Source organism: Camelus dromedarius, chromosome 21 (assembly GCF_036321535.1).
Source record: "Camelus dromedarius isolate mCamDro1 chromosome 21, mCamDro1.pat, whole genome shotgun sequence".
NCBI lineage: Eukaryota > Metazoa > Chordata > Mammalia > Artiodactyla > Camelidae > Camelus > Camelus dromedarius.
The window spans coordinates 22,712,222-22,736,124 of record NC_087456.1 but is presented as its reverse complement, the minus strand read 5'-3'; the positions used below and the strand labels follow the sequence as shown (position 1 = coordinate 22,736,124).

Below are 23,903 nucleotides of genomic sequence, written 5' to 3'. Positions count from 1 at the left end.
GATTTCTGGCTTCTCTTAAAAAATGACAAAATCTGGCCAAAATTCCTCTGTATCTTCATTCTACAAATATTTATTGAGCAACTACTCTGTGCCAAGAGTGATTCTAGGCCCTAAGGATACAACAGTGGGGGGAAAAATCCTTGATGTCGTAGAATGTCTGTTCTAGTGAGTGAGACAAACAATAAATAAATCCACGTGCCAGGCGGTGGTGAACACCATGAAGAAAAGGAAAGCACGGTGGGGGGACTGAGAGTAACAGGGGGCTGCTGTGAGATGTGGGGCAGTCAGGGTGGGTCTCTTGGCTCCTTAGGGTTCATCTGGCTCAAGCTAGGGGGTGGCCGCCCTCACAGGCAGGGCATGCTCTTTAGTTTGCCACAGTCCCCACTACTCCCTATTGTTCCCTACTCCTGGCCTAGAGGAGCAGGCCAAAAGGCAAGAGCTGAGGTGGCAAGAGGGAGGTGACAGGAACAGATGGGGCCAAGAGAAAGCCTCTGAAAGTGGCGTCTGGGGAAGGCTTGCCAAATGCCCTCAACTGGTGCCAAGGAGACTGCTGGTTTTGAGTCTTCAAATGGTGTAGCCTCTTAGAACAAAGGAAGCATCTGTCCTTCCTCCAGTGAGCAGGTGGTGTGGGTTTGCTTCTGGGAGGACCAGGCTCTTATGGGAGGAGAAGAGAGTGGAAGAGGAGAGGGAGGACCCACATGTCGGTCCTGTGCATGGTGGGAACTAAAGGTGTTGCCTGTGAACCACAGCCCCAGATGCTTCCAGCAAATGCCCAAGGCTGAGCCAAATTTTACAGAGGCCCAAGCACAGCATGTAGCCTCATGCTTCCTGCTCCTGCACCAGCTAGACTCCACCTTGGCTCTTTCCTCTCAGTGAGGAGCCCCAGGACCCAGCACACACAGGACCCCTGCAGCCTTGGGGACCTGGATGTTGCATCACCAGCACTCCATCTACTGCAATGTCTACAGCTGCCCCAGGTCTCCTTTAGTCATGCCCTTTAACCAGCCACATTAGGGGCAGGGGGCAGCTGTGTGCCCCTAATAAGTCAGAGAGGGCTGGAGGATCCCAAGACTCACAGCTGACCTTACCAGAGAAATCCTCCTTGGGCCCTGGGGTGGTGTCTGCAAAGTGGGAGCGTAAGCTGAGGGCGGTGTCCTGTGCTGTCAGGCATGGAGTTGTGCGCTAATGGTGGGGGTCTTGCTGGATCTGTAGAATGTGTTAAACTTATTGTCCTCCAAAAATGTAGGACAGAAGTATTTCAGCAAGCACCCCCTGAGTAGGAATCGGCCACACTCTGGGACTTGGTTTGCAGTCCCCAGCCTCAGGTTGCTCTGCCAAGAGGGAGCTCAGAGAGTGCGTCCCCTGCTCCCCAACGGCCACCACCTGGCACCACTCACCACCTCCTTATCAAGTTAGTAACTTCAAGGGCAAGAGTTTGTCTCCCTGGGGACTCAGAGGCTGGCCTGCACTTTTTGCATGTCTCTTAGGAAGTGAGGGGTAGTCAGGACTCTTCTTAGTAAAACTGGAGAGTGCTGACAAAATTCCCTTGCTGAGAAAACAAATCCTCCATCCCTCTTACCCTGCTCCCAGCAGAAGCAGCCTAACATTCCTGTAATGCAGGGTTCTTAGTCCTTCCTGTGCCTGGACCCTTTGGCAGTTCAGTGAAGTCAAGATTTGATCTCAGAATAATGTTTCTAAATGTATAAAATAAAAAATAGGACAATAAAAATTATATTGAAATAGTTTCAAAAGATGTTTTAAAATTATAATATAGTAATGTTTGTGCTTTTTTATTAATATTCTATATAAAAGGATTGGAATGGGGCCTATTAAATAGCATAATTATGAGGTAATGATAAGTGGTGTTTTGAGATATTTGCAACAATTGTAATGTAATATGAATACAATCCATGATTCCTATTACTATGCTTCATTGCCTGCATTCACACCAAGAGGAAATAAGTTAGCAACGGTTAGTATAATTAAAGATGTAACAGTACAGTTCTTTCATTCTCTTGAGATAATATTCAATAGACAAACCTCCTTGTAACCACTGGCTCTAATTCATACTAAAGTGTAAGTGGTTGTCCCAGGCCCTTTCCTCAGAGTAGATAGGGCAGTGGTGATAGTGGGACCAAACATGAGGGCATGAAGCACTAGGAATCAACTAGGAGGGAAATATATTCCATATATTCCACAAAGAAGGTGAACCACTGAACATAGGAGAAGACTATTTTTTTTAAAAAGCAAACTTTCCCCATATCACTTATGACTGGGCTGCAAGGAACTGTCATATGCAGTTTTTCTGCTCCCGGAAGTCTGGCCCTGCACCCTCCAGAATCAGTGAGGAAGGTTGGCTCTTTGAGTTCTCTGAGGCTTCCCCCAATTGCTCATTAAAAGTAACCATTCAGTCCAAGTGAATCGATTTACTTTGCCCCCATCCTCAAAGGATGCTGCAGACATCAAAAGGTGTCTAGAAAAATGATTCTGAAGATGCTGACACCAGTCCCAACTGCTGAGCGTGGTGTGCGCCCAGCCCCTGGTCCAGGAGGGCAGGCCCCTCTCGGCAGGAGAGCGTGACTCACAGAGGAAAATCGATAGGAGGGATGCATCAGAGAAGGCGCCCGGATTTAGGTCATCGTTGTTGTTCACTCTTTGTCTATAGAGACGTGTGAAACCAGCCAGGCATTCCCTTTACAAGGCGAGAATACAGAATATAAAACTCTCCTTAGTAAATACAGCAAAGAGGAAAAAGACCTCAAAATTCCATAAAAGTGAAGAGAAAAACCAAGTCACCAGAGAACCGAGGGCAGAGGAGATAAGCACAAACACACAGAGTATCAGACGGAGAGGGGAAATCGAAGGATGAAGAAAGAAACCCCAACACTCCCCAAACCCTTCAAAGGAAAGCTTATCTCCCTCGCTAATCCTGCTCTGCGTGGAAGATAAACCACCACTAGATCAAAAGTTGGGATAAACATTGTAGCATTTGTTATTCAGAAAACACTCTCATTTCTATCTAAATTCTGCAAGTCTCTGTTCCTCATTTGATAGAGAAGAAAGCCTCCTGCTCCCTATTCTTGAAAGCAGCAAGTGGCAAAAGATGCCCAGAGATGTGTCAAGTCCCGTTGCATTTTCACAACCATAGGCATGAGTGGTGCCCGGTCTCAGTGCTTCCCACCGTGTGGTTGCTCTAAGGTAGGGGCTGGTGGACCACTGTGGCAGGAGGGGTTAGCAGGGCCTGCTGAGCCTGTGAGGGACAGGCTGGCTCAGAGGCCTGAGAGCAGAGTCCCCCTAGGGGGCCACAGGATCCAGTGAGCAGAAGGTGGAGGTGTCTCCCTGTGTTCTTTCACCACCTCACCAACAGATCCTTGGGACAATATCATTCCTGGTCTGTCCCTGGGACATCCCTTCTTTTCGAGGACCAGCAGGCACCTTGGGACACCCTTCTGTTCCTACCCAGCAGCATCAGTGAGCTGAGGACAGATGAACTGACTCGCTGGTTTGTGTGAAACTTTGAAATCCCTTTAAAATGAAGACACATAGTCAACCTCAGGGTGGGACTTTTTCTTCTAAATCATCAGCCTGATTGCCAAGAGTGATATTGACAAGGAAGGAAGAAAAACACAAGTAGCCTCAGGTTGAGGCTATCCCTGTTTTCATGACTTAATAACGATATGAGGCAAAGGGTTTAGGGAACAGATCAGAAGTTCCACAAACATCCGTGGAGCACTGCTATGCCCCAGGCACGTGGATTACAGAGATGAGGAAGAAACCCGGTTCCCAGAGTTATTGCATCCACTTCTGCCCACAACAGTGCCCACTTCCTGGAGGACAAAGAGCCAAGTGCCAATTCTCTGCTCATCACAACCACCTGGCAGGCTCAGTTTGATTATAGCCCCACTGCTCAGCTGGGGAAACTGAGGCAGTGAGGCCACAGGCAGGTCGTGAAGCCCCAGGTCTCCTTCGGGGACTGTGTGCACTCAAGGTGCTGAATTAGGCACTGCTAGGGGTGGATCCAGAGACAGAGAAGAGCGGCCCTCGGGGAGCGGCATTCCCAGGAGCAGTGCAGGGTGATGGGTTTAGGGGCAGGGGGAAGATGACAAGGCCACTGAGTCCAAAGAGCAGCGATGACCTGGGGTGGGGAGGGCAGTCTGGCCAGGCCTGGACCCCGCCACCCCACTGACAGGTTGAGGTTCACTTTCTTCATCCTGTTGGCCTACTGCCACTGCCCCCTTCTTTCGGAGAACCCCACTTGGTTTGGGGGAGAGGCTAACAGTCACAAGAGCAAGTCCATGACCCAGCCCAAGCTAACCACATAGTCCCTCACCCCTCCGACTGAAATAACCCAAGGAATGGGCAAAGACCACAACCACCAGATCAGAGACATTTCTGAGATCTGTAAAACCAAAGCTGCTTTACAATACTACTAGGCTGAAGTCTGGAACCATAGTGGTCATCTCTCCTGCTGTGTGGAGCTTGCCAGCCATGGAAGAGGGTGAATCTGACCCGTACAGACCAACAGAGACAAAACAGGCAGGCAGACTCAGGAACATCTAGATGCCCAGATCCAGGCTTCCCGAGGCTGGCGCTACACTTCTCTTCCAATGGTCTAGTTAGATGAGCCAAAATTCCCCCTTTTTCCTTAAGCTGTTTGGGCTGGACTTCTAACAGCAGCAGCCAAAGGAGTTCTGGCCGGTGCACAGGTTTGACTAGCCGCATAAGGTGAATGAAGCCAGAAACGTGTATTTCATGGTACAACAGAGTCTACTTCTGTGGCCACAGAAGCCTCAGAGGGACATGCATAGGCCAACGTGCAAGGGAGAGAGACAGACGGTGCTGGAACAGGCAGCAGAGGGACCAGTGATGTGCCTGCAGTTTCCTGGGTGATGCGCCAGCCATGAGCCTTCATTGGAAACGGGCACCGCAGGGAATCCCACACTTAAAACTTGCTCCCTACAACACAGCGTGGCCCAGAGGGTTCCTCACACTGGTAGGGCACTGTGCGTGTGGCCCTTGCAAGATCTGGTGAGTGTGGGCTTTGCCAAGAAGATGGAGCCTGGAAAGGTGGGGGCTGTGGGGTCACCCCTCCTTAGTGTGCCAGGGTGAAGAGGGCCAGGCCCAGGGCAAGAAGGGCTTCTGTCTAGGGGCTGTTTCATCAGAAGACACCCAATGGATTACCTGTGTGGAGGCAAGACCACACAGCCCTCTGGCAGAGACTGAGTCACCCAACAAAAAGTCTTATCACCCATGAAAAATCATTTGCAGCAATTGAAACTTTAGCATTGCAGACCTCCCAGTCTTTGTCTTCCTATAATAAGGTCTCCAAAGAAAGCCAGCTCCTGGGTTGTAAGTGAGCACAGACTCTGGTGGGAGCCAAGAGGCTCACATGTTGAGGATAAAGGCAAGCTTGGCAAGAACTATATTGTAATGTATTATACATCTGTATCTATTTATATATAGATACACAGTGTGATTATATATCTGTATATAGATAGAAATATAATTTTATTGAAACAGTTATCAAAATGTTTTTAAAATTATAATAAGATTTGTGCTTCTTTATTGATGTTCTATATAAAAGATATGGAGTGGGGCCTAATAAACAGCATAATTATGAGGTAATGATGAATATGAGTGATGTTTTGAGATATTGAAAACAACTAAGGTAAAATGCATATATTCCATGATTTCTATTACTGTGCTTCATTGCCTGCATTCATATCAAAAGGAAATAAGTTAGTGAGGGTTACTGTAACTAAAGATGTAACAATACAATTCTTTCATGCTCTTGAGATAATGTTCAATATACAAATCCCCTTGTAACCCAGTGCCTGAAATTCACACTAAAGTGTAAACGGTTGTCCTGGGCGTCCTTTCCTCAGAGCAGACAGGATACTAGTGATAGAGGGACTGAACATGAGGGCACTAAGCACTAGGAATTAAATAGAAGGGAAAGATAGTCCACCTTGACTGGGGCAGCCACACTTCAAACTTGCTACACACTCCGGCACAGAAGGACATTCACTGCAGCATTTTGTATAACAGCAAAAGAGACAAAATAACTCAAGTGTCCGTCGAGAGGAGACAGGCTAAATAAACTGTGGTACGTCTCGCACACTGGAGTACAATATTCTGAGTGGTTACAAAAGAATGAGGCTCTTCATACACTGACATGGAAAGATCGCCAAGATCCTTTAGTAAGTGAAATAATAGCAAATAATGGGAAGGTGCCCAACAGTGTTTACAGTATGCTACCTCCAATGCAAGAAAGGGATACAAATGAGAATAAGAATTTAGATTTGCTTGAATTTGTATAAAGAAACACTGAAAGGGTAAGAAAGATAAAAGGTTCCAGGGCAGTGAGCAGTGGAGTAGATGGAGACAGATGGGGAACTGACTCTTCACTGTGTACCTTTCAGTGTTTTCAGTTTTGAACAGTGTGTATTCAAAATAGGGGAGGGTATAGCTCAGTGGTGAAGCGCGTGCTTAGCGTGCATGAGGTCGTGGGTGCAATTCCTAGTGCCTCCATTAAAAATAAATAAATAAACCTAATTACCTCCCCGCCAAAAAAATAATAATAAAATAATAGTAGCACAACACTGTGGAAAGGACATCATTTTCATTACACAGATCAACTGTTAAAAAATAATGACCGTACTGTTTTGAACCTGGAGTAGACCCCACTGTGCAGTGTGGGGGCTCAGTAAAGCCAGCAAGGCATGAACATTAATCCCTGTCACATACTGACTCAACAATTACCGCCTAGTTCTTCGCTGAGCAATCTCTCCTCTCAATCCACCCATTGTTAAGGCCACCAGGTTGTTGCCCCTCTGGGGCCCCTAGCATCCACCCTGGGGCCAAGCTGCAGGCCAGGCACCCAGGTACCCACTTCTCTACTTGTTGGGGCTCCATCTGGTCCGCAGGCCCTCCAACCCCATACCAAGTGCCCTTCAGGAAGTTGGACTCAATAGCATCTTTCTGCTCCGTTCATTAAAAACCACCACTGCAGCGCCGGACTAAGCCAGGGCAGCCTCCACTTTGATGTGAGTGGATTCTGGGAGTCGGGTTCATTTCCTCCTCTTCCAGCCGCCGCGGCTCCATCAGCAGCACACGCTCACCATGGTAACGCTCAGGCCTCTTTTTGGAAACGCTCTTTTCTCCTTGCTTAAACTATTCAAAGGAAGAGCTATCCAAGTCGATCAATTAAAAGGCACTTATTAAATACTTTTTCCAAAGTCAAAACATCGACACCGAGAAGCCGTGAAAAGTGTCGATTTGAAGTTGCGTTTCCCTGAGACACACGCTAAATTAGGTTAAACATTTAGCTTGAAGTAAAAAGGCACAGCACACTTCCCCAGAACAAGAAAAGGTCAGAGCGCTACCCCTCGGCGAGCCTTCACACAAAGGCTTAGGACACAGAGGCTGTGGCTCTCGGGGCGCAGGGCGCATGCCTGGGGAGTGCCCGAATCCTTCTCCCTGCTTTCTACTCGCGCTCTGTGAGCTCTGGCTAAGGGGCTATTGGCCATAGTCGTTAAAGGAGAGAATGTTGGAAGCATTTACAATAAATGCCCATGATTTTCAGAATCATAAAGGTTTCCAGCAGGCTGACGAGAACAGGTTTTCCTGGCTGGAACAAGGAGGAAAAAGATGGGGAGGAAACCTTCTGAAAGATAAAGGGTGATCGGGGCGCACAGACGCTGAGGCTTTGTTTGTTTGGCTGATTTTCCACAAGTAGGATTTGTTTCCTCTTGCCTTCATTGCCAGTACCCTATTCTGCAGCTGTCACTGGATGGCTGTTTGGAAACCCAGCAAATTCACTTCAGGGCCCTGTTGTCCCCTAAAAGGTCAGTGTTGACAACTCAGGGCAGAAGCTGAGAACCCCTAGGGTCAGGAGGGCTTATGAAATCAACAGCACTAACGTGCCATCAAGGGGAACCTCAGCTTCTGACATTTGAGGCCAGAACTTACAAATCAAATAAATTACTTCCTCAACCTAACTGCCCCTGATTTGGAGGGAGTGTGAAAGGTTGGGAAGTGAAGGTTCTTAATCCTAGGATTCTGGGCCTATGAAAGAAGGCTTGGCTGGAAAGCTAGGATTCTTGTTTTCTTACTAATTATAAGAGCATCTATTATGACAGCACATAATTATATAGACATGGCCATTCCGTAGGGCAAATCACGTCCACTGAAAGGTATCTACTATCAAAACACAGCACAGCACGGTTATCTACCATCGTCCTGGCCCATGACTCCAGCATTAAAACAGGCCAAATGAGCATATGGGAAATGTCTTGTTAGGAGGAACCGAAGGTAGTTCCAGCATTCCAGACTCATAGTGGAGGGTACCATCTCAAACACACAAACCCATGTGTCTAAATCATGGACATGATGCGGTCTGTCAAGTCTAACAGCTTAATCTGACATTACTCATGACACATACGCACCTGCCCTCTCCCAAAACAAACAGGACTCTCCCCAGTTACTCACCTAGGGCACCCTGACAAATGTCTGTGCGCTTGGCTCCACCAATGATAAACTGAGGACTGGGACACAATTCCTGAAAGCAATTGGGGACAAAACAACAAGTCACAAGATGCCCAGTAATGGTGGCAGCAAGTGAAGAAAATTTACAGTCACAAAACTCATGGAAGAGACCTAGGACTCCATCTACTGCACACACCTTGTTTCAGTGCTGGGGATTCTGAAGCCCAGAGGAGGCAGGAGAGCTGCCCACAGTCACACAGCCAGGAGCTGGAACCCACAGCCTTGCTGTGACTGGTCTTTTTATTTCTATGCATCCCATGTGGGAGTGTGGGTGTGAAAAGGTGGCAGGGTTGGGGGGGTGGGGAGGGACAGGGCAGGGAGGTAGAGAAAGGCAAAGGCTGAGATAAAATGAACTATGATCTCACCCATTCAGACAACACCCCTATGTACAGAGAGAGGGTGAAAATAATGCTTAGCCCTCTAATAAAATTCTCCACACCCTGTGGACACTCATTAAATATTTGACTAAATGACGGTGATCCTGTGTGCTGATGGAAACCTCAAGGTGTCAGGAAGTCCTGTCTCCAGAGGAGGACTCACCTTTAGAGCTTCCCCATGTCTGCCCTGCACTTTCCCCGCTCGCCTCCCTTGAAGTGGCACCTGCCCACAGGCAAACTCATGGCCCACGGGCTCTACTGGGACACAAAGGCATTCTGTAGGCATGCTTTCTTTCTTGTTTACCTGTCAATGGACTGAATGCCCATTCTACACACGGTACTATCTGCATCATAGCAGGCCAGGGAAAGATGGGAGCGAGGTGAAATGCAGGGAAAGAAAACACATGGTCCTTAGCTTCAAAGTGCTTTCAGACTACGTGGGAAACCAAGATTGACACTCATGAAAAAGTCAGAGAAAAAGCCCAGTGCACAGTACTGGAATGCAGACTACCTACACAAAGGGAGAAAAGGGAGAAATGCTCCAGAGGGATCGTGTCTGAAAGACGTATTAGGTGGGAGGTGATACAAGTGCATTAGCAAGGTGGGACCCAGGAGCAGGCTGTGGATTGGTTCCCAGAGGAGAGACGGGGCTGCCTCCCCACGAGGCACGCTGTTAGGGGGAAAGAGTGGGACCTCAAGGGACAAAAAAGAGGTCAGCTTGGGGTGTGCTACATCGAGGACTGTCAGACCACAAAGAACAGGAAGGATTTCCATCTCACTCCATAGAGATGAAGAAACGGTGGATCAAAAAGGATGGGGAATCAAAAGAATGGGCTGAAGGCAGCCCAAGAGGGTGGGCATGCGGCGGGGAGCTGGGGTGCTGGGGTTCTGGGAAAGCACTGTATCCGGGGGGGGGGGGGGGAGGCTTCAAGTGGCAGCCCTCCAGCCTTGTACAAAGCAACCTAAATGGGCAGAGACAACGCCTTTGGGCTGGCTTTTTAAAAATTCCAAGTATTAAAAAAATACATTAAATTGTTGTCTATTGAGAAAGAAATACATGCACATGGGTAAAAAAATGTCTAACAGTAAATAATGCTGTAAAACCAAACACCCCTTCCACCTCAGAATCCTGCTGTTAATAGTTCTTATGTATCCTTCCAGAAACTGTCTTTTGATGTAAAAGCACATTTACACATGTATCCAGTTTTTAATCACGTCGCATACGTCTTTTCTGAGCACACGTAGAGCTTTGCAACTTCACTGTAAGCAGCATGAACTCATGGTAGTTTACTTGTTTGCTTGTTTGTTTGTTCATTTCAATCTTTCACATTCTCTAATTGCATTTTAAAGAGAAAAGTGGCATTAGCCAAACTAGATGTTCTAAAAGTGGGCAGCTGCAAATTCTAATCCCAGGTGTTCCAGAGCTCCCAGTCTCCAGACATCATCTCTTGGTGAACAAAAGGTGGAAAGATTTGAAATTTTAATAGGTAAAAATGGGGAGACAAAAATGTTTAACAAAGGGGTATAGCTCAGCGGTAGAACGCGTGCTTGGCATCCACAAGCTCCTGGGTTCAATCCCCAGTGTTTCTGCTAAGAGGGAAAAAATGTTTAATGTAATTTGGCTTTTAAAAAGGAAGGAAGAGGTTGCTTCTTTGAGAAGGAAGTTGCAGAGAGCATGCTAAACAGAGGCTTGGCAGAATCTCTTTCCTTAGAGAATCCTCTTAAAAGAGCCTCCTGTTCCTCATCCATCAGTCTCCTGAAATCGGGTTCCAATCTCCAATGGCTCCATGAAACTCTTCTCACCTGAGACACCAGCAATCATGGAAGGAGCGTGTTCCATTCCAATCTCACTGACTGTTCTTTACATTCAATACCGTTGCCTGGGTCCCTCCTTCCAAAACTCTCCTCTCTTGGCTTCTGTATCCTTACTCACTCTTGACTTTCTCACCTCTCTTTCTGCTCCTTCTCGGTCTCCTTCAAGGGTTCCTCTGCTCTGCTCACCCCTAAGGATCAGGGAACCTCTGGGCTGGGTCCTCAGCCCTCTGCACGATCCCATTTCATAGAGCAATAACATGCCCTGAGCATTGTCCCTTGGTGACATCATCCAGCCCCGTGGCTTCAACTACTAACTACAGAATATGCTGATGCTCCCCACATCACTCTCCTGAGCTGCATGTCACTCACCCACGTCACACTATTCATATGCTAGAAGCTCACTAGACTCATATCTAATACGCCTGCCAAGCTCTGCTAAAATTTTTACTCTGGTTTGGAAGACAGTGGTTTGCAAATGCTGGAGACAATTAAAGCGTTATAACCAGAACGGTGCTAAGCAGGTTACAGGCAGATGGAATGTCATTTGTCTACATGTTATTCATTAACATAATTCAACACACACACACACACACACACACACACACACACACATACACCAAGAGAAAACAACCAAGAGATGCCATGACTCATATGTTCTATGAGTCTCTCAGGGGCCACAGAAAGTCGTCAGCTTTGTAAGATCACATCTTAGCATTCTGCCTGAAGGACATTTCCAAACTCTTCTCTCCACTGCTAACTTTCTGTTGGAACTCAGATCAGATCAGAGAAATTCAAAGTAACTTGGCGGCCAAAGAGCTTTAGAAGAGGCACCTCCCCATACTTGAGACACTATTCTTCCCCTTAATAACAAGCATATCTTTTTACTAATAATGGTTACTATTACTCAGGTAAGGATCTCAAAACACTCCACAAACACAAATTACTTGGGCCTCATATCATCCTCTGATGAACTGGCACCAGGGAAACACGGGTATCAGTGAGGAATCCAGGGTAGGAAGTGATTTAAACCACACATTCTCAGTGACTTGGTGACTTGGAAAGGTTGCTCCACAGGGCATTAGTCCATGTCTGATAGTCTGTGTTTGGCATTTCAGGAGCTCTGCCCGTGCATTTTTGGGAAACCCAGCGATACCACCATCTTCACCAGTATCACCATCGACGATGGTCAACTTACTTAGCCCGCACTCCTGTCCCCTCGGATCTGGCCCCATTTGCCGTTTCCAGCCTCACTCCCTGTTTCCCACAGCACACGCTCTCCTCTAATTACAGCGGGCTACTGCCCTCCTCTGAACACACTTGCTCTGAACGCACATCCACCACCCAGTCGGAGCCTTTGCTCACACCTGTGCCTTCTTGGTCTCTATCATGACCCTCTTCTTTCACCAACACCCACTCAGATGTCTGCAGTAATTAACCTGCCCCAGTCCCACAGTCAAATCAACTGCTTCTTCTCCTGGACTTTCGTAAATTTTGTTCTTTATACTTCATTCTCTGGACATTCTGTCTTGTAAAAATAGCTGGAGACAGCACATAAAGTTGACCATTTATTACATGCCAGGCACTGTGCTGAACCCATTCACTCAATCAAGCCTCCCAATAATCCAATGAGGTATGTAATATTATTATTCCCATTTTATAGATGTGTAAATTGAGTCCCAGAGATGTTAGTAACTGAGCCACAGTCACACAGTTAGCAAATGGCAAAGATGGAACCAGAATCTTGATCCACCTGATGCACACAATGGAATATTATTCAATCTTAAAAAGTAAGGAAATCCTGTCACCTGCTACAACATGGACGCATCTTGAGGACATTATGCTCAGTGAAATCAGCCAGTCAGAGAAGGACAAGTACTGCATGATTTCGCTCATCTCCGAGGTACCTAGAGTTGTCACACTCATAGAGACAGAAAGTAGAATGGAAGGAGGAATGGGGAGTTAGTGTTTAATGAGCAGAGTTCCAGTTTTGCAAGATGAAAAAGTTCTGCAGATGGTTGGTGACAACAGTTGCGCAAAAATGTAAACACTCTTATTGCCACTGAACTATACACTTAAAAGTGGTTAAGACGGTAAATGTTCTGTTAGGTATATTTTATCACAATTTAAGAAAAAAAGAAAGAAAGAAAGGAAGGAAGGAAGGATGGAGGAGGAAGAGAGATAAGGAGTGGGGCGGGGAAGGAAGGGCAGGGGAGGGAAGAAGAGCAAATGAACTCATAGATGCACCTCATTTCTGGACACCCCAACCTTCTTGCAGGCCCAAGAGGCCTCAGGGAAGAAAGAAATGAAGCATTTAGGAACAGGCTGATTTTCCCAGATTCCAAGGCAGGTCCCCAATAGAGATAGCATCAGGGTCATTACCAACTCAGGAGTTTATTCAATAATCTGTAAGATCTTAGAGGCTGAAACTGTCCTATAATGTACCACGTGATGTGTGAGCACAGCCTGGCCAAGTGTGGCCGTGTGAGGATCCTTCACTGATGACTGAGGATGGAGAGGGTACATTTTGACAAGCTTTTACTTATTCATCTGAAAACTCCCAATAATGGAAGTACTTCAATTCCACATTCATCAGGCCCTCTCCCTCATCCTTTGAAATTTTATAGCATTTTGTTGCTGGGGACAAATCAGAACTCCAGTCGAAAAATACCATATTTACATGGAGAGTGGGACCAGGTGAAGACACAGTTTAGGGGAGAACATGCAATGTGGCTGAGGAGGTGAGGGCTTTAAGAATCTCAAATGAAGGAGAAAAACTAGGCAATACTTAGTGGATACCTGACTCTGGTCACAGCGTGAGATCTTCTCTCCTTCCCCCAAATCCATCTCCCCACTCCCCCAAGCTCCCTGGGGTCCTTCATTTCCACTAGAATGCTTCATCTGTCCCTTTAACTCTCTCCATCATTCAGTCATAACATCCCAGGTTCCCACACCCACAGTTTATGCCTCTGTTAGCACTTCCTTCATTTTGCCAAGGGAGTCAGTCCTCTATTCATGCATCTGTCTCCCCACAACCTCCATCAGAGCTGAGAACACAGTTCACTCCTCAGTCTCTCCCCGACCACCTTCCCAAACAGAGCACAGTCAACACCTGGCACAAAACACAGGTCTAAAAAACTATCTGTTGAAATGAAACGTGGCTGTCAACCCTTGACCTTGAAACATAAAACCTTGATTTTGCCAACATCCCAGGGTGTCCCCACAGGTGCCAGAGAGGGATGGAAGATGACCACAGTGGGCTGGAGGGAGCCTGGGCAAAGGAGCTATCCTCAGAGGTGGTAACCGTGGTATAAAATCGACAGGATGACAACAGGATGGGTAGAGATAGCTGGAGTTAAATGATGATTTTGATCATGTCCAAAAAGTTACTCTCTCTTTATCCTCCCTTTTCAACCACTACCAAGAAAATCAGGACCATGACTTGATTTTCCCACCATGGCCTAGAAGACAAAAGGCACCCTGGCCAAGGGCAGTGCTCTTATGAAACTATTCATGGCAGGCACTGAACAGAGCCGGTCATATGATTATCTCAAGTCTCACAGCCACTCTGTGCAGAGGGAGAGGGACTCCTATCCCTGAGGTTAAATCACTGACAAGGGTCACAGAGCACTACGTCATGGGCCCAGGTTTGGGGAGGATGGTTCTCCATCCCCTGCCCTTGAGCTTTGGGTGGTATCAGTGACGGCATCCCAGAGTCCCTCACACCCACCTGCATTCACACAGCCCCAATCCCCACCTCTCCACTCCTCAGCCCTGATAGAACAATGACAACTCACGACCCTAAGCAACCCTGCACCTATCAGCACTGACGTCACAATGCACCCCCGGACTGATGACTCCTAGCACTGGTTTGTTTCATGGTGCGCTGGCCCAGGGGTCCTAAGCCACAGCTACCATGTATTCTGTGCCTGTTATGTGCTGGGAACCATGCTCTGAGCTTTATCTCTAGTCCCTGAACCAACACTGAAAAATAAGAAGGCAGTGGAACCATTTTACAGATGAGAAAACTGAGGCTCACAGAGGTCATCTGTCGAAGACCACATGCGCAGAGGCAGGATTCAAATCTAAATTGTCTGGTTCCAAAGCCTGTGCGTGCACTTCCCTCTATACGTCATCACCTCTGAAAAGATGTTTCTGCTCCCATCCAGAGCCGGGGCCCTCCATCCTGTTTGACACTCAACAGCAAGCCCATCTCCTTACCGTGGGCCGCTTCCACACAATGCCTCGAGCCTGTGGGGAGCGGGGTCCAAGATCCTGGTAGCCCAGGGCTGATGGGCATGCTGGAAACTCTGGGTCCTTAAAAAGGACCCCTGAGTCCAAGCACTGCTGCCTCAGGGTCTGGAAGTCCTGGCCCAAGTACTTCACGGCCTTCTGGTTTGAGCCAAGACCCTCAGCTGCCGCGCGCTGCTTGGACACTCGGGCCGCCAGAGCCGCCATGGTCAAGGCTCCACAGGGTAGACAGAGGGCAGAGCTGCTCTGTGCTCTCAGAGGCCTGCCCCACTGGGAGGGGAGCTATAAGGCAGCACAGAGGGGAGGTGGGGCAGGTAAATATTTCACCTGAGGCCCTGCTCCAGAGAGGTGAGTCACGGCCAGGAGCAAATGTGTACTCAAGGTGCAAATGAATCTGCCCCACCCTCTCCTTCTGCCTTTCAGCAGACAATTTGGAGGCTGGGAACCTTCCAGGGCCCCTCCCAAGCCATTAGAAATTCATTAGGATCACAGCACCCATTCTCACCTCTTTGCCAGAACTGCTGATCTCCCATTGGCCCCATCATGGAGATGAGAAGGGTGAAGGGGTTAGAGGGGTCTCCTTCCCTTCCAGAAAAGTTTGGTCCCATATTTGCTAGAAGGACAAAAGTATCAGAGACGGGTGGTTCACAGTGCGGATCAGAGTAACCCCAAGCAAAGGCGATCTACCTATGAATGAAGGTTTTGGCCTTTACCTGGGCGTCTAGTCCAACTGCACTAGTAATTAGCTCTGTCACTTTGGGCGAGTTATTTAACCTCTCTTCCCCTTAATTTTCTCATCTGTAAAATGGAAGATAATAGTAGGACCTACTCTATAGGGTTATTTAGAAGAGTGATGAGATTGTACATGGAACTTGCTTAGAACAGTACAGAAGCAGCACACAGGAAGTGTCAGCCATCATTCCTCCTTGGAACCAGGACCAGAAAGAGAAGGGTTCTAATCTCCAGGGAGAAACGGGCGCTGTGACTGTGCATGAGTCACTTTTCTCAGGGCTCCCGTGTCGTAGGCCTGGTCTACCCTTAGGTTGTGGAACATCTGTATTTTTGAAACTCAGTGTGTGGGGTGGGCTAGAAAGTGGTCCTCCAAAGATATTGAGTCCTAATCTCTGAAACCTGTAAGTAGTGTACACCTTATTTGGGAAAAGGATCTTTGCAGGTGTGATTACGTTAAGGATCTTAAAATGGGGAGACTGTGACCCTAAATGTAATCACAAGTGTCCTCATAAGACAGAGGCAGAGGGAGATTTGACAACAGACCAAAGCAGAGAAGGCAATGTATCCACAGAGGCAGAGACAGGAGTGATGCTGTCAAGGAACGCCAGCAGCCCAGGAAGCCGTAAGAGGCAAAGGATGAATTCTCCCTTAGAGCCTCCAGAGGGAGCGGGTTCTTGCCACCCCTTGGATTCAGCCTAGGAAAATTGATTTTAGACTTCTGGCCTCCATTTCTGTTGTTTTAAACCACCCAGTTTGTGGTAATTTGTTACTGGAGCCAAAAGAAACTAATCCAGTGCATGTAATAACCTCTGAAGCCCGTGCTTAAAATGCTGACTCCTACCCCTGTCCCCCACCCCCCAAAAAAGTTCTGATTCAGTGGGTCTAGGGTAGGTGGTTCAGTGGGTCTGGGGAAGCACCCAGGACCATGCCACTTCCAAGCTGAACCTCCCCCTCCTCCAATGGCTGCCCATCGCTCTTAGGAGAACAGGCTGGAAGGGTGGCATGCAAGACCCTCAGGAGACTGGCCCTTTCTGACCTTTCCATCTCCTCTTCCACACCCCTCCTCTCTCTGCTCTCCACTTTCCGGCCTTCTTTCGGGTCCTGAATGTCCTGCTCTGTCCCACTCCAGGGCTTTGCACGTGCTGTGCCCTCTGCCAGAAATGCTCTCTCCCCACTCCCAACCCCTGCTCAGCCTTCAGACCCCGAGTGCCCCAGGGAAGGCTTCCTGAAGCCCCTACACAATGCCACCCCCTCCTAAATGCTCTCATAGCAACTTCGACGCCCTGCCCAGCAACCATTTAATTAAGGCCGCTCCACCCCACCAGGCTCCGAACTCCACAAGGACATTCTCTGTGTTTGTTTTTCTCATCTGTGTATCGCTGGAGTCTAGAAAGCTCCTGGAGCACAGAAGGGACTGAGTAAATATTTGCTGAATGAATAAATATCCACAGGCTTAAGATGCCTAGTGGCTGGATATATATGCACCAGGTATAATGGACCTGACACCTTCAGGCAGGGGTCCGTTTCTCCCCAAGCTTCCCCCAAAAACTGCCTTTAGACTGACTAAAATGAACAAGCCCTCCCTCCATCTGGTCGCAGAGGAAGCGCAGCTGGTAATTTCCCTTCTCCGTAAGGGGCTCCTCTGGGGTTAGCAATCTCCTTCCCACCCCACCTGCCTAAATCACCTCATTCGTCACATCCAGATGCTGCACAAACAAACCATACTCATCTGGGCAGACAGGCCTGAGCCGCTGCGAATAGAGCCCTCATTTTCCATCACGAAAGGAAAAGCTAGTGGAGTCAGAGTCAGGGGTGGCCTCTGCTTACAACCCACCTGAGCTAACAGCCAGCGTCTCCCTGTTACCCAGCCAGGTGCCCCCTGGCCCTGTCAACCCAGATAGATGTCTCCCTGGCCTCCTGGCCTCCCGCCCCAGACACCAGCAAGAGAGACTGCCAGCTCCATCCAGGAAGCCCAGGGTCTGTTACAGAGGCCGATGAGGCCGGGCAGAGACACACCTGGCGGCACCGACCTAGGAAGACCTCTCCTTGGCCAAGAGCGCAGATGAGTGCAGCTCCCCCAGGGTGCACGAAGCTAAGCCAGAGCACTGAGTTTATCCACAGCTAGCTGCTCTGCAGCCAGGAGGACAAGACTGCATTGTGCCCTCAGCAAGGAAGACAAATCACCCAGAAGCCCAAGTATGCTTTTCAGACGAAGCTTGCAAAGCTTGTCATCATGCAATAACCTTAACTTCAGTCTCTCTCCTGGGCCTTCCTCTCGGAATTCTAAGACAAGCAGGGGGTGACTGCAATGTCAAGAGTGTTACAGGGTTCTCGTGCCTTGCTGGCGGGAATGGAAAATGAACAGGCACTTTGGAAAACGGTCTGGCAGTTCCTCAAAATGCTAACTCCTTGTAACATTCCCCGCCAGGGAACTGAAAGAGAATTGAAAACTCAACAAAACTTGTACTCCAATGCTCGTAACACATTATTCACAGCAGCCAAAAAGTGGAAACAACCCAATGTCCACAAACAGATGAAGAGATAAACCAAACGTAGTACAGCCATGCAATTGAATATTATTCAGCCATAAAAAGGAATGAAATACTCACATATACTTCAACGTGGATGACCCTTGAAAATACGCTCAGTGAAAGAACCCAGTCACAAAAGGCCACATGTTGTATGATTCTAGTTATATAAAATATCCAGAATAGGTAAAAACACAGAAATGCAGTAGACTATTGGTTGCCAGAAATTGAGCAGAGAGGGGAACTGGGACTGACTACAAATAGGTACAAGGTTTCTTTTGGGGGTGATAGAAATGTTCTGGAAGTAGGTAATAGTGATGTTGCACAACATAGTGAACGTAATAAAAATCACAGAAATGTATACATTAAAATGGTGAGTTTCCTGTTATGTGAATTATATCTCAATTAAAATTTTAAAATAAAAGAGTATTACAGGGACAACGGGCTGCTGTGATCCATGCATTCATCAATGATCTCTAAGAAAAAGATGGTTCCCCATCGGCCCAGAACGGCAAGTATCCCATCACGCCGAAGAGTCCCAGGGCTGTAAGACTGAACACTATCTCACCAGCCCGGAGGAAACAGAAGGCTGGGTGGGCCAGGTGTATGGGCTCATCACTCTCCAGGTTGGTGGGAGCACGTATCACCCCCCACCCCAGGCCCTCCTCCCTGGCAGGAAGGGGTGGGCCCTGTCAAGCCCAGTTGGGAGACCAGCTGAGACTGCCCTCCAGTGGCCAATTCAGATCCTGCGGACCCAGTGTGACTAAGCAACGCTGTGAATACTTAGATTTGTGACTACGTTTCAAGTCCATGGCTGATTAGAGATCACAGCAAGTCTATAGGTAGATTGTCTTGTAAGGCTAACTCAAGGTCACTCATGTGGCAAACTTGACCCCAGGTCTTCTGATTTTAAATTCCATGTTCTTCCCACGACACAGGACCTACACTGCTTACCAGTGGGAAGCCCAGGTCGGGGCAATAGGTTGAGAGGCCTGAGAGAAAGAAGCCCATTGACCACGTGGCGTCCAACCCACAAGCTTTCTGCACACTGATGCTTTGCTGGACAGGGGCTGAGTAGACACTACACAGAAGGATCAAAGGACTAATAAACCCCACTCCTGCCCGCAAGGAACTTCAACGTTATAGGAGAGACAGAGCAACACTCAAAGAAAGGAGTAACCAACTCCAAGGGGACAGACAAAAAGGAAGGCTTCATGGAGGAGGTGGCATTCCAGCTGGATCCTGAAGAATAAGGAACTTAAGGATAATTAGGATTTGAAAACGGGCAGTGAGAAACAGGCATTTGAGACCAGAGGAGCAGCAGGCGGAAAAGCAGAATTATCAATGACCTAGAGTGGCTGAACTGAGGGATGAGGCGATGGACAAGACAAAAGGGCAGGAGCTTTGAATGTGGAATTTTCCTCTACAGTTAAGAGGCAGTCACTCTAAACTGATGACAGCCTAAATAGGACAGTGGTAGTGGGACCGGACAGGTGGGGAGATGAAATGCCAAGGTTCCCTCCTCTGCATGTCCGGGAGCAGCTGGGACGGGAGACACAACCAGGAGACCCTCTCCCACTCACTCCTAGAGCTCTCACAGTTCCGGACTCATTTTTTAAGTAAACAGGGGAAACATGATTTCCTCCAAAAAAAAAAAAACAAAAAAAAAAAAAACTACTTCTTAGAAAAGAAAAAACTGGGCCAAGAAAAAAGCTGGGAATGGTCTTGACCCAATCTGGGTTAGAAAACAAGGCCATGGAAAGCCAGATACGGAAGCAAGTCTCCACTCTGATCAACCATCTAACGAGGAAGTGGGGAAATTTTGAATGGGGGGGGGGGACACATATATACAAAAATACAAATTAAAACACACTAAATAAGGAAAGATGTGCACAAAGATTAGAATGGTTGTTCCTTCCCCATCCTGAAGCAGGGGAGTTGGGATGGGAGAGGAGTACAGAGTTGTGTAAGTTTTAGGTTATGCTTTCATTCTTGGGTTGGGTGGTGGAGTTTGTTATACTATTAATAATAAATTAAAGAAAGTAAAGGTTAGTCTACACATGGACTACTGAGGAGTGTGTGTCATGAATCAAGGTTTATAATTAATCCAGTTTTGAACACTGACAGAAAAAAAAATTCTCACAGCAGGCAGAGGGGGAGATATTTATGGGTTGGGAATTTTGCCCAAGGAGTCTCAAATCTGACAACCCTCATGCCATAGCAGGGCTTGGCATGAAATTGGATGGGAGGAAGGTGTCCACAGCCCCCCAATCATTTCTCCATTGCAGGCTAGAGGCTGCACTGGGAACCAGCCAAGGTTCTCATCTCCAGCCCCCCATATTACTAGGACAAAGAGAACACTGAATTTTCCACTGAGTTTTTCAAAGGGAAGGCAAAGGAAGAAAAAAATATTCCTGGGTGTTTATCAGACTTCCAATTTCCAGCCTACTTGAGAGGAATGCCCCAAGCTGAAGTTATAAAAGCCAGGTGGTAACTTAAGACACATTATAGCAATTTTTCAAGGTTGATTCCAAAACATCAGTGTAGATTCTTCCCATGATTACTGTTTAAACATATGTCCTATCCAATGTTTCTCCTAAATGTTCCTTGAGTTACTTCCTTCTTCTCCATGCCCACAGCCACAGCTTAAGTACAATTCTTTATGTCGTCTAGCCTGGATCACGGCAAGAGTCATGTAAATTTCTCAAATCTCTCCAATCTCCAGTCTGATGTTACTCTAAGTATTTCAACACTCCTCATCTTGCCTTAAAGATGATGTCCCATTTCTTTGGCATGGCACCGTGGCTCTCAGCACCTGGCTCCTGCCCCAGCCCCATCACCACGACCCTATCTGCCCATACTGCCTCCATCCAGAACTTAGAGAAACTCCACCAAACCCACCATGCTTTTTTACACCCCATCCTCCCTCAAGCTGAAGTGACAGTCACCCTATTCTCTCCCTGCTTTGCAGTGACTCATCTTTCCAGATTAAGTTCAAGTATCAATCTTCCAGAAAGGCTCTCAAGGTAAAGACCACCCTGCGCACTAAACTGAATTGTAATCATTTGTTTACTTCTTGGTTTCATGTCTCCTTCACTCCTCCCAATGGTGTTGAAATTCCTTGCCTGCAGGGACTGCATTTTTCATCCCTGTGTCTCCACTCACCCTCCCCCGTTATCACAATCCCCTTTCCTATGGCCCAATACCTGACGCATAACATTCAATACATGTTTGATGAATGAATAACTTGCTAAACATACAAGTTATATTCAGGCTTTGTATCTCACATCCTTGGATTGCCAAGAGACAGTATAATTAGGCCCATGATGGGTAAAATTATAGGAATTTAAGTACACAGGTATCCTAAGGGCTCTTATTTCATGTGTGATTCTCTGAAAAGGTTTAAAAGTATGACTTAAACCAATGTAAGAAGGGATTAGGGAAAGGCTAGGAGGATCTAGACAAAATAGTAATTTAGATGCACCCAATAAGAGCGCTCGGCCAAGAGTCACTAGATCTGGATTCCAGACTCTGCTCTGTCCCGTCCTCACGGTCCCCGGGAGAAGTCACTTTTCCCCCAGGTCTTCCTTTGCTCATCCGACACAGAGGGCGTGGGGGGCCCAGAACACAGCTCCTCTATGCGCTCAACCAGACTACGTTTGTCTAGAGGCGTTCGGCTCCCGAGCAAACTTAACGCAGCCATCAGCCCTGGAGCTGGGACAAGTCATACCTGGGGAAGGTGACGGGCGCTCCTTAGTGATCACTGCGCACGCGCTCAAGCACGCACGCACGTAAGCACGCACGCACGCACTGCGCATCAGAGCCCCGGCTGATCCCTTTACTTCCATCATCTTTTGTTTCAGCAACGACAGCCCCGTGCGGTAGCTGCTCTTATCAGCCTCGTTTTACAGCTGTGGGAGCTGAGTGTCATCACACAGTTCATAAGCAGCAGCATCAGGACTTGACCGCAGGTTTGTCTTACCTAAAAGCTCACGCTCTTATCTTAAGATTCTATACTGACACTGTTCAAAGAGACAAATGATCGCTTGGAAACATGCACAATGCACCCTGGGCGCATTGGTGGGGGCTGCCTTCACAAGGGCGGCCGCATTCCGGCGGCTGGGCAGGAGTGAGACTATCCTTCCAGCAGCAGGTAGCAAGGGCCAGAGCACCAGAGAGACCCCGGGCTCATCCCTGCAGCCGTGATGCGCATGTGGCTTCTCGTAACAGCTGAGATTCTAACTAGCTGAAATGAGAGCTGCAAGCAGTAACCGTCAGAGGCAAGGAATTTTTAAAGGAATCAAAGCCAAGGTGTTCTGGCTTCTGCAGCTGGTGGTCTCTGCTGCCCCCTAGATCCCTGTTTCATCCCAGCCAGCCTTGTGGATTCTTTTAAAACCAAGTGTTTGGTGTTAACAGTGTCTGTGTGGTAGCATGCTTTTCTTGTTTCCCTCCTCAGGAGGGTGGTCTAGCTGGTTGTTCTGAAAACACTTACAGAGACTATTTTAAACGTATTTCTAAATGACCAGGGCCCTCTGAGAATGGCTAAAGGGAAAGAGACATGCATTTATCCTGTCTTTCCTGTGTGGAAAACTATAAAGCGAAACTTTTCTGTATAGAAGAATTGCAACTAATAAGAGAACAAATAATAGAATTCGAAGTCACCATTTTGCAACCTTCACTGAAATGGGTACTATGGGTACTATGTGATATTAAGAAATTACTGTTAATTGTTTTTGCATATGATAAGATATTGTAGATACTTTTATGTATATATATGTTTATATATTTTAAATATATATATTTTTAAATCTTTAACTGATAAACACTCACACTAAGGTATTTTCTATTAAAATTATATTTTTCTGCCTTTTGATTTAAAATATTCAGAAGAAAGAGAAAAAAGGAAGAACGAGCAAGGTTGAGTAAATAAACAAGAAATTGAGGGAGTTGATCATTGTTTTTTTGCTTTTTTGTTTTTTTAATGGAGGTACTGGGGATTGAACCCAGAACCTCCTGCATGCTAAGCATTTGCTCTACCTCTGAGCTATATCCACCCCCGGGGAATTAATCATTGTTGAAGCTGAGTGATGAGTACAGGGATGTTCATTCTGCTTCTGTCTTTACTTTTGTATATGTTGTACATATTCCATAACAAGAGGGTAAAAATAGAATAAAATAAAAGCAAAAGAAAGGTTAGGTTATTCAAAACAACCGGCTAAGGACACAAAAGAAAGCTGGATGAAAGTGTTAAAATTTTAAAAGCATTAAAAGTTAACGAGAAGGAACCAAATTAAATTCTAGGAAGGCAAGACTTGAGAGATAAGTCATGTATGCAAAGTTGCTTTTGCCCTGAGGGTGTTTGTTTGTTTATACATCTGTTTTTGCTGCTTCTGAAGGAACAACTGAGAAATAGCTTTAAAACTAAGCTGAAGTTTCAGCAGCCCTGTGGGAAGAAGGGAACAAGAGTCGTGGCACAGAACCCAACTAAGGTAAGAAGTCCAACACCCTCCCACACTTGAAATTAGACCCTGAAGTTTCACCTCCTAAAGATAAAGGCAAACCAGAAGTAAACTGTCACCTAGAATTGCAGCCTGAATCCAAATGACCTGTCCAGAGAACCTCAAGCCTTGAAGGGTGACAAAAGTGGTCCTGGACT

At 47.2% G+C, this 23,903-nt stretch overlaps 1 protein-coding gene across 1 annotated transcript in view; it reads right to left on the bottom strand.

Annotated features, from left to right (window-relative positions):
* Window positions 1-15,251, bottom strand: part of CAPN8 (calpain 8) — a 55,216-nt gene extending 39,965 nt beyond the window's left edge. Inside the window, exons 1-2 of the mRNA XM_010992741.3 lie at window positions 14,958-15,251; window positions 8,491-8,560 (exon numbers count right to left, since the gene is read on the bottom strand). Of these exons, the coding sequence (XP_010991043.2) occupies window positions 8,491-8,560; window positions 14,958-15,194 (307 nt within the window). The 5' untranslated portion in view covers window positions 15,195-15,251. The remainder of the gene's footprint in view (window positions 1-8,490; window positions 8,561-14,957) is intronic.
* Window positions 15,252-23,903: the final 8,652 nt, after the last annotated feature.